At 46.0% G+C, this 16,805-nt stretch overlaps 1 protein-coding gene across 4 annotated transcripts in view; it reads right to left on the bottom strand.

The window, feature by feature from the left end:
- The window catches only part of TPM4 (tropomyosin 4), a 35,099-nt gene that overhangs the window by 7,232 nt on the left and 11,062 nt on the right, over positions 1–16,805 (bottom strand). For 2 of the 4 annotated variants that reach the window (XM_029050510.2, XM_029050509.2), the window contains exons 2-6: positions 12,199–12,324; positions 5,499–5,632; positions 3,453–3,570; positions 2,398–2,468; positions 631–706 (exon numbers count right to left, since the gene is read on the bottom strand). In XM_029050510.2, coding sequence (XP_028906343.1) covers positions 631–706; positions 2,398–2,468; positions 3,453–3,570; positions 5,499–5,632; positions 12,199–12,324 — 525 coding nt within the window. Of the gene's footprint in view, positions 1–630; positions 707–2,397; positions 2,469–3,452; positions 3,571–5,498; positions 5,633–11,005; positions 11,237–12,198; positions 12,325–16,805 lie in introns of those variants that run through there. The other 2 variants (XM_029050512.2, XM_029050511.2) reach the window with 2 other exon arrangements.

Here is a 16,805-nt window from a genome sequence, read left to right as displayed (position 1 = left end):
AAATGATATATGTTTATGGAAACCCACTGTTCCTCCCCCGGGGGATGTGGAGAACGGGGCTCTATGATTCTGCTTTGTACTGTCATGTGAAAGACCCATTTTGATTCTCTTTTCATCTATTCTGGCTGGGAGAATAGTATGATAACAGATGGAGTTGCACACTGATATGCGAGAGATGGACGAGGAGGAAGCAACCAAGGCAAACAGTTTCAAATTTTAGTGTCATTTTAAGGGCATATTGTGGAGTTCAAACGGTAATTGGAAGCAGCAGAATCAAACCGAGGACAACCAACCCTAATATTTCCCCCTTTTCTACTGAACGTCTGATTTATTCTCAAATGACAGAGGGCTACCAATACAAGTTTCACAAATTAGTATTGCTCCTGTGTTTTGTTTTCTGGAAAGAATGGTCATTTCAGGAGGCTAATGGAATCTTGTCCACATTTTCTAGGCTCACAGACACCTTCGTCCCTAAGGATACGCCGGAATCCCTACGATTAACAATTTGACACTTCATCTGAATATACCCGCTGAGGCTCCGACACATGTTGGATCCTTAACCTATACAAGAATATTCCTTTATGAACTAAATCCAAATCAACTACCAGCAAAACCGAGCTAATCACCGACCTTTTCAGATGCAGCCTCAAGGGATTTCAGATTGTTAGTTACATTTTTAAGTTCCTCTTCCAGGTCACCACATTTTCTGCATGAAGATAAGGGCAAATTAGTTGTTGCTAGATCTATATCGAGCCGGGAGGTGGGGTTTTTTTAACGTCTTAAAATACATAACTTGCCAAACCATTTTCTTGACCCAGAGTCCTGTATATTCATTAGTGAACAATCACTCTGGTTTTAATGGATTTCCTCAGCTGGGTTGCCACAGATTTGATCAAAATTGGTCTCATACCAGGCATACCACCCTCTAGACTGTAAGCTCACTGTGGGCAGGGAATGAGTCTGTCGATTGTTGTACTGTACTCTTCCAAGCGCTCGGTGCAGTGCCCTGCACACAGTAACCACTCAATATATACGGTTCATTCATGCAATTCACTCGTATTTATTGAGCGCTTACTGCGTGCAGAGCACTGTACGGTTGACTGAATGATTAAGGAGTGGCAGGCACATAAGTATTATGAGGGTTGTATCCAGTATGAGGCTCTTAGGCCTCTGCCACGGTGAGCTAGGAAAGCAGAAATCTGTGATTGATAAATTCTAACTCTGGGACACGGAGGTGGGGAGTGTGTTTTTTTTTTCCCCAAAAGGTGTAAGCATTTGAGTATAGAGTCTGAATCTAGAAGGCAATGACCAGACCTTTCGCAAGAGAACTCCAACGAGAGCTGTACTAGATGGATGGGAGAACCAACTCGGAATGAATTCACAAAATAAAATCTCTTCAACCCATTTGAGAACTTTCTGCAGGTTTCTGCATTCTGATCGGAGTGCTCCTTTTTGACATAGCCCCCTTCTGATACTGCCAACTGCTCTTTCAGGGATATGTCAAAGTTTGCCCTTGGATTTGTCCCCTTTATTCACCCCTCCCTCAGCCCCACAGCACTTATGCACATATCCGTAATTTACATTAATGTCTTCCTTCCCCTCTAGATGGTAAGCTCGCTGTGGGCAAGGAACATGTCTATCAACTCTGTTATATTGTACTCCCCCAGGGGCTCAGCACAGTGCTCTGCACACAGTAAGCGCTCAATAAATACCATTGATTAAGTAGTCAGGGCCAACAAAAAAGCAAGGAACTGCTTTTAATCGCACGGACCCCATCAACTGATCATGTCCTCCACGGACAATTTATCTGGGCGAAATGGAGTCATCCAATGGCTCTTCTTTCTCTTAGAGTTTCCGAGATTCCTTGGATGAACCTGGATTCTATTTCCTAACTCTTTATTCCCTGTTTCCCAACCTAAGTAAGAGCAGAGTCAATACATGGGCTGGGCCACCCAGGGAAAGAAGAACAAACAGTTGGATTTACTAAAATATTGCACTGCCTGGATTCTAATCTCACTAAGTAGGTGGTATTTCACCACTCACCCACAGTGCAGGATTTGGTAACAGAGAGACTGAGATGAGACCACTACTTTTTGTGACCCTGATGACCTCTAGGCTGTCTCAGTGAAAGTTAGATTTAGTAGAAGAAGCCGTCCTCTCAATCAAATTGGTGGTATTTAGCCAGTGCCTATTGAATGCTAAGCAAAACCCACATCTCTTCTACATTCCTTGAAATTACTAGTGCGTAGTTGGTGTTCCGCTAAAGGAAAAATAGCACTGAGACCACCCTGAAGGAATGGGTTCTTTGGCCATTAAATGATCTCTCCTTCCCCCCCGCACTGCATTCCCCTTTCACCTCTGCCCAGCTATAACAACTCACTGGAAACCATCACTCACACTTCTGACACCTCAGCCCGCTCTTCTGCACGCTCTAGCTCACCCTCCAGGATGACCAATTTACGAGCCACCTGCAGAGACAGGAAATAACAGTTGAGTTAACACACACCACACACACACACACACAAGTCCTCTTTAAATGTGTATTTCCTCCCCTCCAAAAGTTCTCGTCCCATAATCCCTGCTGAGGCGACAAAGGCCACAGTGCCAGTAGCCATCTGCAGGAAAGATCCTGTTATAGGGCATTCCCCTCCCTGAATTTGAAATCCCCCACACTCCACGTGGACTCATAAATTGGAGGACCAAACTTTGATAACTTTAGGCTTTTGACTTAGACATGCCTTAGAATTGAACGGCTCCCTGAAGAAGTGAATCCAAAAGCAGGAACCAACAAAATACTAAACAAAATCTTTCTTTAAAAGATGACAATCGTGATTATTATTATCTTTAAGTGCTTACTATGTGTGAAGCACTGTTCTAAGCGCTAGGGTAGATTCAAGTTAATCAGGTTGGACACAGCTCCTGAACGACATGAGGCTTCACCGCCTAAGTAGGAGGGAGTAGGATTGAATCCCTATTTTACTGCTGGGGAAACTGAGGCCCAGAGAAGTTAATAATAATGTTGGTATTTGTTAAGTGCTTACTATGTGCCAAGCCCCGTTCTAAGCGCTGGGGTAGATACAAGGTAATCAGGTTGTCCTACGTGGGGCTCACAGTCTTCATTCCCATTTTACAGATGAGGGAACTGAGGCCCAGAGAAGTTAAGTGACTTTCCCAAGGTCACACAGCAAGCTTTTGGCAGAGCCAGAATTAGAACCCAGGTCCTGACTGTAGAGCCTGTGCTCCTTCCACTAGGCCACGCGGCTTCTCATAATATTAATAATGGTACTTGTTAAGCGCTTACTATGTGCCAAGCACCATTCTGAGCACCGTGGTGGATACGAGTTAATCAGGTTGGACACCATCCCTGTGATGACTGTGAACCCAAGTGTTCCCTTAACCAGCACCTTGATTTTTCCACCACTCCTGCCCTCCCCACACTTCCCAGACCTCACCTCCTCATATTTGCGGTCAGCCTCCTCAGCAATGTGCTTAGCCTCTTTCAGCTGCATCTCCTGAATTTCCATTTTCTCTTCATCCTTCATTGCCCGGTTTTCAATCACCTTCATTCCTCTGCAGAGAGCAATGGAAGTTCCTGGTTATTCCGGACTTTTTGTTCAGAGTGGAGCCAATTCCGAAAGGACAATACCTCATTGCCAAAGGCAGTTAAACAACAATAATAATGATGGTATTTATTAAGCACTTACTATGTGCCAAGCACTGTTCTAAGTGCTGGGGTAGACACAAGGTAATCGGATTGTCCCCATTTTACAGATGAGCAGCAGAGAAGTTAAGTGGCTTGCCCAAGGTCACACAGCAGACAAGTGGTGGAGCCGGGATTAAAACCCATGTCCTCTGACTCCCAAGCCTGGGCTCTTTCCACTAAGCCTCGCAACTCTCCCACTTTGAAATAAGCAGCCTCCAGTTTAGAGATTAGTGCATCTTTCGATACAGGTTCTGGGAAGTTGGATTTCCAGTGGGGTGCCAAACTAAACCCAACTAGGAACAAGGCAAAGTGCAGATTCCTTCCCCTTTTCTTCCCAAATCAAGTTACCCAGGAAAGGATCAGGATTCTCAACTTCCTCTTGCTCATTAATTATCTCCACTTTTTGCCTTCAGGACTGTACCAGGTGCTCTAAAGAGACACAGCTGGATCAATGAGTAACGAGTAAATACACAAATAAATTGATTTCCAACATGGCCTTTGTTTTTCTTTGGGGAGGTGTTACAAGTAAAACTTTAAGCCTGTATGGTATGCTTTAGTTGGTAAATGCGAAACTTTATGTTGGGTGTTTCTCAAAATGGGCAGCCCCGATACAACCCAATCCTTTATCTGAAACTACTGGTTTTGTAAGCATATAAATGGGAAGACTTTAGCTAGGGTTCCTATCAGTGAATTTCTAACCCAACTCAATCATATGGCAGATAGGCAGAGCAGATTGGCTACTGCAGTGCATCGGACACTGTTATCACATAAGGAACTCATTTAACACTAAAAAGGCTTTTTCCTTCTGTGAGTCACATAATTCAGTCTCAGTTACTTAGAGCCAAGCTGGGCAAGAGAAGTATTCAACACAAAGAAATGGTAACTACTTCACAGGTTTGAACCAAACAAGAGTTACACTAAAGCAGGGCACTCCAGTACATGAAATAGTTGTATATCTGAATGGCGAATGCTTCTCCGAATGTGCTATCATCAGTTCCCACAGAAAAGACAAAGGAGAGTAACGACATCATAATTTACTCAAAGCCTTTTAAAAATTTAACTTGTTTCCTCTTAACTCACAGTGATGGTTGACAGTTTTGGGGTTTTTTTATATTTTTTTATGGTATTTGTTAAGCGCTTGCTATATGCCAGGCACTGTTCTAAACACTGAGATAGATACAAGGTAATCAGGTTGTTCCACATGGGGCTCACAGTCTTAATTCCCATTTTACAGATGAAGTAACTGAGGCACAGAGAAGTTAAGTTTTAACAAAGACAATCAAAAGACACTTGGAGCGGGAAATGAAAGGAAAAGCTAGAACTTTTAAACTAAAAATAGGAGATGACGTCCACTACCACCAATACGGCAAAAATACAACTTTTTTTATGGTATTTATCAAGCACGGGTCTAAGCGCTGTGGTCGATTCAAATTAATCGGGTTGGAGACGGTCCCTGCCCCCACGGGGCTCACAGTCTAAGGAGGAGGGCAAACAGGTACTGAATCCCCATTTGCAACGGAGGCGCAAAGAAGTGAAGTGACTTGCCCAAGGTCCCACAGCAGGCAAGTGGGGGAGCTGGGATTAGAACCCAGGTCCTCTGGCTCCCAGGCCCCTGCTTTCTCTGTTAAGCCACGCTACTTCCCTAGTCATTTATTCAGCGCTTAGAACAGTGCTTGGCACATAGTGAGCACTTAACAAATACCATCATCATCATTATTGTTATTTAGTCAGTTTTAAGTTCATCCCCCACTTGTTACAAGTCTCCTGAAATATTTTCTTCACCATCTGAACCCACCTCTCGCTTTCATCTGCTGCCTTCTCTGCCTCCTCCAGCTTCTGCAGGGCTGTGGCCAGCCGTTCTTGAGCACGATCCAACTCCTCTTCGACTAACTGGATACGGCGATTCAGAGCTGCCACATCGCCCTCAGCCTAAGCAAAGTTTACACATACATTCCAGTTAAATGAATGGGCTAGGATCCAATTAAAACGATCTCATCTAAGTAACTCTTTTCAACAAGTTAAGTTTGCACGACTGTAATCCAGCCCAGGAGTTCTGGAGACATGTGAACAGAATGTTCTGTTGGTAGGAATTGTGTTTCCACCAGAATAGAGATATATTCTGGAGAGAACATTTTAATCACTTGAGTATGCACTCTTTCCCATCAGAACATGTAATCTTCAAGGAAGAAAAAATTCACCCTCGAATTATGGTTAGGGAAGGGAGAATGAACTATTGCGTTGGCAGGTAGGAGGTTCTGACGAAAGACAGTTGAACAATAATGGTTTTTAAACTTATCTAGTGCTAGAATTTTTCCAGTATTATATTCCCATTAATATAATAATATTCCAGTATTACTTGTTGCCCGTTTCCTAGGGTTATGCGTCCAAATGCCTAAGGTAAGGTTTTTCAAAACTTTTTTCTAGAAAAATGAAACACTGCAATTAATAATCATTACAGGTCATATTGTGGGGTTCCTACCTAAATTCAGCTTTCTGCTACTAGGGAAAAATCCTTTTGACCTAATTGGGTTCTACGGAAGATTGCTCATTGCTTTTGCTGACTGGAAGTATCTTATTGCAAGGCTCATAAATTCCATTTTCTCCAGTCCAACTTCCTCTTCAGAATGTAACAATGTAATTTTATGTTTGAGGTTTTTAAAATATCCCCTGATTTGCCTGTGAGCTGGCAATGCAAAAGGTAACAAATTTTAAAAAGGATAAATGTGACAGCACAGGTAGAAAGCTACTGATAATAATAATAATATTAAGTGCTGGCTACGTGCCAAACACTGCTAAGCACTAGGGTAGATATAAGATAAAAAGGATAGACTCCCTGTCCTACATGGGGCTGACAGTCTAATTAATAATGATAGGGTATTTCATAAGTGCTATACTAATCACTGGCATAGATACAAGATAATGAAGTTAGACTCAGTCCCTGTCCCCCATGGGACTCGCAGTCTAAGTGGGAGGTTAAATAGGTAGTGAATCCCCACTTTACAGATGAGAGAACTGAGGCACAGAGAAGTTGAAGTGGCTTGCCCAAGGTCACACGGCAGACAAGTGGCAGAGCTGAGACTCACTGAATCCATGGGGGCCAGGGACTTGTGTCTGATCTGATTATCCTAGATCTACCCCAGGACTTAGCACAGTGTTTGGTATTTAGTAAGTGCTTATCACATATTATTATTATTTTTATTACTATTATTCTGTCACCATAGTCCCTGTCCCACGAAGGGCTCAGTCCTTTTGGATTCAGAATTACAGTTCCTCTGTTTGACACTACTGAGTCTGCAGTATTGTAAACACATGGTTTTGGTCACCTTATTAATCAAAAACTTGCAGCAATTTAGGGAAGACCAACAGATGTTACTAAAGGGGAAAGAGGACTGAACCATATGGCTAAAACGGAAAGATGGCATGTGAATAATTTTACTCGAGACTCAGTAAAGTCATGTAAGATATTAGAAACTTCAGGACAAGTCTTTGGGATGATGTAAAAGTCAAAGGGAAGAGGACCATTCAGGCAATACAGCTTGGTTGTAGCAGGATGAGCTTGTTATTGAAAAATACAGCCTGTCAAGATACCTTTCCTAAGACTGTAAGCTCATTGTAGGCAGGGAATGTGTCTCCTAACTGTTGTTTTGGACTCTCCCGAGCACTAAGTAGAGTGCTCTGCACATAGTAAGCGCTCTATAAATGCCATCGATTGACTATACAGTGACCTCTCAAAGTAAGCAGTGAAACCTCTAATCACTTCAAACCTGTCAAGCCAGTTGGTGGTTACTTAGCCAAGAATTACCCTAATCTGAGAGAGCTATAAACAAAATCATCAAATAGCTCTTTGGGAACCCAATTTTCTACAATCTATGACTAGTGGTGCTATGTTTCATTGAAACAGATGATCAGCTACTTTTGGAAATGCCAACTGTGGGAATTGGGAGATGAACTTTTTTAGTCTACACAAACTAGAACTCCTTTCATCATTCTAAAGCAATTGAAGCAGTTTCTTAGCCCCCTCCCCCCCAAAAATCAATCAGTCAGTATGTTGTGTGCTTAACTCACTAGCCGAATAAAGAACAGAAATCCCTAAGAAAGGAAGATCTGATACAAGGCAAGCCAACCTCTGCATTTTAAATACTTTCCAATAAACAGCATTTTAGAAATTGCCTAAAGATAGGTAAGGAGGGCTGGGGAAAAACTGCTAGTTAAGGGCTAGTCATTTTTTTTTTTTGGCTCCACCTCTTCCTGAAATCAAAGCTTTCTTCATTCTACAAAGGATTTTCCTTATAAGGTAAAACAGACTCACTAGATACATGTGGTAGAGTCACAGAAGATGCTGGCTAATCACACAAAAATCTAAGTGAAACCAGCTGTTTGAATCCAGAGCCTGGAGTCAGCAGAGTCTATAAAACCCTTAGATCAAACAGCTTTCTCTGCAAATACCAGTAGTTTTTTACTGCTATTTTTCACAAAAATCAGCCTCAGTCAGGCTAAAAGTTTTAAATGAATTTTTAAAATATTAGCAGACTGCCTAAAAATGTATTTCCTTTGAGTTGGAACCTCAAATTCCTGTACATTGGCTTTCAGTTAGGTACATTTTAAGCAAAAGTAAGTAATTCTTCAGAAAGAGGGCTTGCTGTGAGATCATGACCGTACTATGACAAGGCAAACAGGATTCTGGAAATTTAGGAACATTGTCTGTGTCAGAGTCCAAGGGACCTATTGGTTCAGTAACAAAGAATGTTTCCAAGTGTCTAGAGTCCTTAAAAGAGTGGAAATAGCATAGCCTCAACATTACTGAAGGCTTTTGCCAGTTTGGGCCCAAGTTTGAACTCTTGAACAAAGTCTGGAAATTTATTCCTTTTTCCCTTCCTCGTTATTAAGTGCTTAGTACAGTGCTCTGCACACAGTAAGCACTCAATAAATACCATTGATTAGAAAAGCGCTTAGTATGGTGCTCTGCACACGGTGAATGCTCAATAAATATGATTGAATGAACTGTAAAGAAACAATGTAATTGCACATTGCCTATCTCCCAATCCAAATAGCATCGCTCATATTCACGGCTTTCAGCTATATGAAAACAAGGGCAGAAAAGACCTCCCTACCACTAGTGTTTTTCAGACCTCAAAGTATTTCCTTTGATCTGAACTTTTATTTCGAGCCATATATTAGTCTTTGGGTTCCTGTGTCTTCTTGAGGAAATGGTCAGAAATACACGAAACAGGCATTTTGACATGGACTAAAATGGGAAAATGAAGACCAGTGGCATTGCAGGCAGTTCGGAAACATCAGCCAATTTAAATTTTGGGTCCCGGACAGTTGTAACAATTCCTAGAGTTAGAGGAACTTCTGAATTAGCTCAGGAGGCGGCAGATGGTGCAAACCAGCAGGAAGCTGTGAAAATACAGGAACAGAGGGCTAAAGAGGCCAAAAAGAAAGCAGCCCAAAGCAATAGGTGATGCTCTTAAGGGGAGTGGTAGAAGAAAGGGTCTGAGCTGAACAAACAAACAAACAAACGAATAAATTCCTTCCAAAACCCTACATGTGATCAAGGACAAGTGATCAAAGTAACTCAACTTGCGTGAATTCCTTCAGGAGTGATTGGCTTTTTCAAAGACTTTCAAAATCAATTATTTCTAACCCCCAGCATCATGGCCAACAAAGAGACATTGGGATTTCTCCATCGTTGAGATCAGTCGGGGCAGAATCGGACAAGGAAAAAACCAAGTTGAAAGAAATCCACCCTGCAGAGACAGGGGGTTTCATCGAAGCAACTCAGGCCTGAGTTCTAGATCAGCTCAGGCCTGACTCGATGGGCAGCGGGCCATTCCATCTGAGTCATCTGCCCCACTTCCTGTGCTGCCTGACAAACCCTGGAGGATACCGTTTCCTGTCCCAATGGGTGGTAAAGGAAAGGAGGGGGGAGGTGGGGTGGCATTTCCCAGCTGCTCCATCACCTTTCCTCGATGTAGGGCGGGAGTTTCACCAAAGTGGTCAAGGGTAGGGGAGGGGTGGGGTTTGGGGGTGGGGTGGGGGCATCAGACGATACCTTGTACTTGTTTTCTTGTGCCGGAGCGGTTTTATACCAGTCGTTAGGATGTGGTTCGAAGATGACACTACTGAATTTGGGAAGTCGAATGTGGGGGTGTAACCCAAGAGCTTTTTTCTGGAACTCTGCTAGGCCTCAGCTGAGAAGCCCATTCCCCAGACTTCCCAGTCCACCTGTCTTTGGACAGGTATCCCTCTGGAGGTAGGCCCCTCCGTCAGACCCACTGCGAGCAGTTTCCAGGCCAGGTGGCAACCACCCTCCCCGGTTCTTGTTCTGGAAGCGGCCAGTTAATCCCTCCCCTCAAAGGCGCGAAGACCAGTTGAGGGGGGAGTCGTTCTCGGGGGGGCCCAGCCCAGAGGGGGGGGTATTCAGATGAATCATCTCGGCTTTAAGGTTAAAACTGCTGGAGTGCTCCGAGCTGAGGGATCCTGGATACGGGCAGAAGAAGGGACAAGAGAGGCGAAACTAAAGCTACCGAAGAAGCAATGTGGTCTGCGTGGCTGATGTCCCTAGTCTTGAAGTGCGGGCTCCAAGCAGAAACATCTCCGACCTTCAGGGCGGGGGGGGGGGGGGGGGGGGGGAGGGGGCGGGAGGGGAGAGAGAAGGCGGGAGGAGAGAGCGGGAAAGAGGAGGAGAGGGAAGGGAGGGGAAGTATGGAATGAAAGAGGGCGGGGGGTGGGGGGGCCCGGAGGGAGAGAAAACGAGGGAGAAAGAGGAAACCACGAAAATGGAAAGGGAATAAGATGAGGAAAGAAAAAAAAGTAGAGAAAGCAAAAGAGAGAAAGAAAGAAAACGAGAGAAAGAAAGGAAAGAAAACGAAAGGAGGAAGGAAAGAAAGAGGGAAAGAAAAAGAAAATATTTGTCGAGCGCTCACTGTATGCAGAGCATTGAACTAACCGCTTGGCTGAGTACAATATAACAGAAAGAAAAAGAAAGCGAGAGAAAGAGAAGAGGAAGAAAAGAAAGAAAGCGAGGCAGTGAAAAAAACCGGCGAAAAGGAGAAGGAAAAGAGGTAGTGGGGCGGGGGGGAGAGTGGAAAAGTGAGGGAGTAGAGAGGCAGAGACAGGAAGAGAAGGAGGGGCAGAGGAAGAATGGAGGAGAGGGGAAGAGAAAGGAGAGCCAAAGAGAAGAGGCGGGAGAAAAAGAGGGGCAAAGAGGGAGAGAGGGGAAAAGAGAAAAGCGAGTGGAGGGGGGCAAAGGAGGGCAGGATGGGTGTGTGTGTCGGGGGGTCGGGGGTGCTATCTCACTTTCTCCCGCTGCTCTCGCTCGCTGTCCAGCTCCCGCTGCAGGCTCTGGGCTCGGTCCTCCGCCTCATCCGCCTGCTGCTGCAGCGCCTGGATTTTCCTTTTCACCGCTTCCAGGGAATTGAGCCCGGCCATGGGGACTGGGATGTGGGGGCGCGGGGCGCGAGACTTCGGGGATGGCTGGCCCTGGCGGGACTGGCGCTGCCGGTTTGGACTGGGAAAGGAGCCGCCGCCCCGCTCCCTGGTCCCCGATCCCGGAGCTCCCGCCTCTTCCCCGCCCCGCTCCCGCCGGCCCTCCCCCTTCGCCTCCTCCCTCCCCCCCTCTTCCCGGCCCCCCGATTTTCAATGGGAGATTAGGTCACCGCAGCTGGAGGTCGGTGACGTCAGCCCAGTTAAGGGAGGGCCAGTGACGTCGCACCTCTGGCCGCCACCGCCTGGAAAATGCCCCTTTTCGGGACTTATTTGGAGAAAGCGGGAGCGGGACTCCTCCTTCCCCGCCGGCCCCGCCCGCGGGCAAGCGGCCCGGGGAAGTGCGGGGCCTCTTTACGGAGCCTGGAGACTCAGTCGATCGATCGATTCCCGGGAATTGTTAATAATAATAATGATGTTGGTATCTGTTAAGCGCTTACTATGTGCAGAGCACTGTTCTAAGTGCTGGGGGAGATACAGGGTCATCAGGTGGTCCCACGTGGGGCTCACAGTCTACATTTTACAGATGAGGTCACCGAGGCCCAGAGAAGTGAAGTGACTTGCCCCAGGTCACAGAGCCAACAAGGGGCAGAGCCGGGATTCGACCCCATGACTTCTGGCTCCCAAGCCCGGGCTCTTTCCACTGAGCCACGCTGCTTCTCTTATTATTGAGCACTTACCCTGTGCTGGGCACTGTACCACGCGCCAGGGAGTGGACAGTCCAACAGAGTGGGTAGCCACGATCCCTGCCCACAGCGAGCCGAGTGAACCCCCCTCTTCCACTGTGCGAGCCTGCCTATTGAGGTCGGGGCAGTAACGGGGTGACCTAGGGCCAGGCCCGAAAACCTCACACCCCTCTCCGGGGTGAACGGTGGACACGAGATTCCTGTCTGCCCCTACCAAGGAGGATAAAGTCCAGATTTGGGACACGGATATGTTATCAGAGAGTCTCTGGAATGGAATATCCCCGGGGTTCCGGCCACCCGGGAAGTTGGCAGTGTACGTACGTCAGTGGCTTTCTTCTCCGTCTCTTCCAGTTTCTCTTGAGCATCTTTCAGGTCCTCTGAGTATTTATCCAGCTCGTCTTCAGTCGCTTTCAGCTTCTTCTGCAGCGTTATCAGCTCCTCCTCCACCTGGTTCATTCAGAGGGAAAGAAAGTTTGCTAAGCTTTATTTATTTATTTTTTGGTCAGCAAGAAGCAGTGTCTTTTAGTGCAGTGATACCTTTGGCATTATTAACAGATGGTGTGTCATGGTGTTTCCTTAAAACGATTCTCCTGGGGCTCCATTTTTAATGGTCAACCAATCCAATTTGCCCCTTTTCTACAAGCACCTCTTGCTTGTTGATAATCATCATCATCCTCATCATCATGGTATTTGTGAAGAGTTTACTATGTGCCGAGCACTGTTCCAAGCGCTGGGATAGATACAAGGTAATCAGGTTGTCCCACGGGGGGCTCACGGTTTTAATCCCCATTTTCCAGACGAGGTAACTGAGGCACAGAGAAGTCAAGAGACTCGCCCAAGGTCACACAGCAGAAAGTGGCGGAGTCGGGATTAGAACCCATGTCCTCTGACTCCCAAGCCCGTGCTCTTTCCACCAAGCCACACTGATTCATCATCACCATATTTCGTAAGCACTTAACTGTCAAGTGGTGTTCTAAGCACTGGGGTAGATACGAGTAAACTAAGCTGGACACAGTCCCTGTCCCAAATGGGGCTCTCAGTCTAGGTAGGAGGGAGAACAGGTATTGAATCCCCATTTTACAGATGAGAAAACTGGAGCACAGAGAAGTGAAGTGACTTGATTCAATTCATTCAATAGTATTTATTGAGTGCTTACTATGTGCAGAGCACTGTACTAAGCACTTGGAATGTACAATTGGGCAACAATTTGGCGACTTGCCCAGGGTTACGCGACAGGCAGCAGCATCGCGTAGTGGATAGAGGTCGAGCCTGGGAGTCAGAGGACCTGGGTTCTAAACCCCCTCTGCCACTGTAAGCCCGTCAAACGGCAGGGACTGTCTCTATCTGTTGCCGACTTGTTCATTCCAAGCGCTTAGTACAGTGCTCTGCACATAGTAAGTGCTCAATAAATACTATTGAATGAATGAACTTGTCTGCTGTGTGACTTTGGGCAAATCACTTCACTTCTCTGTGCCTCACTTACCTCATCTGTAAAATGGGGATTAAAACTGTGAGCCCCACGTGGGTCAGGGACAGTATCTGACTCGATTGGCCTTTATCCACCCCAGCTCTTGGTACAGTGCCTGACGCATAGTAAGTGCTTAACAAATACCATCATTATCATTATTAAGCGGCAGAGCCAGAATTAGAACCCAGGTCCCCGACTCCCAAACTCATGAGCTTTCCACTAGGTCACACTGCTCCCATCCTTGATCATTGGCCTTCAATCTATTTCTGTAAACTCACCATTAAATACTGTGAAGAACATGGTTTTCTGAGAAAATTCCAAATCAATTTTGCATGTAGCTGGGATAACGTTCTCTCTGATTTACAATAAAGCTGAAATCATCTTTTTTTTAAATGGTCAATAAGTCAATTGTACTTATTGAGTGCTTAATGTGTGCAGAACAATATACTAAGCACTTGGGAGAATACAATATAGCAATATAACAGACACATTCCCTCCCACAACGAGCTTACAGTCTAGCGGGGGGAGACAGATGTTGATATAAATAAATTACATATATGTACATAAGGGCTGTGGGGCTGGGAGGGGAGATGAATAAAGGGAGCAAGTCAGGGTGACGCAGATGGAAGTTGACGAAAAGGAAAGAGGGCTCAGGGAAGGCCTCTTGGAGGAGATGGGCGTTCAGTAAGGCTTTGAAGGAGGGGAGAGTAATTGTCGGGTATGAGGAGGGAGGACGTTCCAGGCCAGAGGCAGAACATGGGCGAGAAGCAGGCTACAAGATAGACGAGATCTAGTACAGTGAGAAGGTTAGTATTAGAGGAGCAGAGTATGGACTGGAGTGGGGAGAGACAGGAGGTTGGGAGGTCAGCAAGGAAGCCAATAGAATAATCAAGGTGGGATAGGAGAATAATAATAATAATAATGTTGGTATTTAAGTGCTTACTATGTGCAGAGCACTGATCTAAGCGCTGGGGTAGATACAGGGTAAGCAGGTTGTCCCACGTGAGGCTCACAGTTAATCCCCATTTTACAGATGCGGTAACTGGGGCATAGAGAAGTTAAGTGACTTGCCCACAGTCACCCAGCTGACAAGTGGCAGAGCCGGGATTCGAACCCATGACCTCTGACTCCCAAGCCCGGGCTCTTTCCACTGAGCCACGCTGAGAAGTGATTGGATTAACTCGATAGCAGTTCGGATGGAGAGGAAAGTGCGGATTTTAACGCTGTTGTGAAGGTTGAACCGACAGGATTTAGTGACAGATTGAATATGCGGTTGAATGAGAGAGATGAATGGAGATTAATGCCAAGGTTACGGACTTGGGGGACAGGAAGGATAGTGGTGTGATCTACAGTCATGGGAAGGTCAAGGGGAGGACAGGGTTTGGGTGGGAAGATAAGAAGTTCTGTTTTAGACGCGTTATGTTTGAGGTGACAGGAGGACGTCCAAGTAGAGATGTCTTGAAGGCAGGAGGAAGAGACTGCAGAGAGGGAGAGAGATAAGGGCTGGAGATACTAATAATGTTGGTATTTATTAAGCGCTTACTATGTGCAAAGCACTGTTCTAAGCACTGGGGGGGATACAAGGTGATCAGGTTGTCCCACGTGGGGCTCACAGTCTTCATCCCCATTTTACAGTCGCGGTAACTGAGGCCCAGAGAAGTTAAGTGAGTTGCCCAAAGTCACACAGCTGGGAAGCAGCAGAGCCTGGATTAGAACCCATGACCTCTGACTCCCAAGCCCGGGCTCTTTCCACTGAGCCACGCTGCTTCTAAGATGCGGATTAGTACAGAAATAAATAAGTAGGAATGAATGAATGGATTTGGGAATCATTCGCACAGAGGTGGTAGTTGAAGCCATGAGAGCACATGAGTTCTCCAAGGGAGTGGGTGTAGATGGAAAAAAGAAGGGGACTCAGAAATGAACCTTGAGGGACCCCCACGGTTAGGGGGTAGGAGGCAGAGGAGCAGCCTGCCAAAGAGATTGAGAATGAGCGGCCAGAGAGACAGGAGGAGAACCAGGAGAGGGCAGTGCCAGTGAGGTCGAGGTTGCATAATGTTTCCAGGAGAAATGGTATTTATTACTACTACTCTACCTCGTGCCAGGCATCAAACTAAGCACTGGGTAGATACGAGATAATCAGATTGGACCCAGTCCATGTCCCCCATGAGGCTCAAAGTCTTAATCCCCATTTTACAGATGAGGTAATTGGAGAAGCAGCGTGGCTCAGGGGAAAGAGCACGGGCTTTGGAGTCAGAGGTCATGGGTTCAAATCCTGGCTCTGCCACTTGTCAGCTGTGTGACTGTGGACAGGTCACTTAACTTCTCTGTGCCTCAGTTACCTCATCTGTAAAATGGGGATTAAGACTGTGAGGCCCATGTGGGACAACCTGATTCCCCTGTGTCTACCCCAGCGCTTAGAAGAGTGCTCGGCACATAGTAAGCGCTTAACAAATACCAACATTATTATTATTATTATTATTGAGGGACAGAGAAGTGAAGTGACCTTCGGGGCAGACAAGAGCCAGAGCAGCTGGGATTAGAACCCACGTCCTCTGACTCCCAGGCCTGAAAACTTTCCACTAGGCAACCCTGCTTCTCAGTTAGAGCTTCCACTCTAAGTGAGGAGATGGGCAAAAAAATATTTTCAGCTAGAGTGGTCGTGATAAATTGAATAGGCACATATACATTAGCATGAATCTGGTAAGTAGCATGGCCTAATGGATAGAGCCTGGGCCTGGGAGTCCGAAGGACGTGTTCTAATACCAGTTCCACCACTTGTCTGCTGTGTGACCTTGGGCAAGTCACTCCTCTTCTCTGTGCCTCAGTTCCCTCATCTGTAAAATGGGGATTAAGACTGTGAGCCCCACATGGGTCATGGACGGTGTCCAACCTAATTATCTTGCATCTACCCCAACACTTAATACGCTGCTTGGCACATAGTAAGTGCTTAACAAATACCAATAATAACAAAAAAGGAGCATGACCAAGTGGAAAGAGCACAGGCCTGGGAGTCAGAGGCCCTGGGTTCTAATTCCAATTCTGCCACTTGCCTGCTGTGTGGTCTTACGCAAGTCCTTTAATTTCTCTGGGCCTCAGTTCCCTCATCTGCAAAATGGGGATTCAATATCCATTCTCAGTCAAGCGATCATATTTACTGAGCACCTACTGTGTACCAAGTGCTGTACTAAGCACATGGGAGAGTACAATATAACAGACACATTCCCACCCGCAATAAGCTTAAAGTCTAGAGGGGGAGAAAGAGATTAATATGAATAAATAAATTACGGATATGTACGTAAGTGCTGTGGGGCTGGAAGGGGAGGTGAATAAAGGGAGCAAGTCAGGGTGAGGCAGAAGGGAATCGAAGAAAAGGAAAAGAGGGCTTAGTCAGGGAGGCCTCTTGGAGGAGATTTGCCTTCGATAAGGCTTAGAGGTGGAGGAGAATTATTGTCTATAGGAT

Source organism: Ornithorhynchus anatinus, chromosome X1 (assembly GCF_004115215.2).
Source record: "Ornithorhynchus anatinus isolate Pmale09 chromosome X1, mOrnAna1.pri.v4, whole genome shotgun sequence".
Lineage (NCBI taxonomy): Eukaryota > Metazoa > Chordata > Mammalia > Monotremata > Ornithorhynchidae > Ornithorhynchus > Ornithorhynchus anatinus.
The sequence above is the reverse complement of the archived record's forward strand: the minus strand, read 5'-3'. Positions and strand labels throughout refer to the sequence as shown.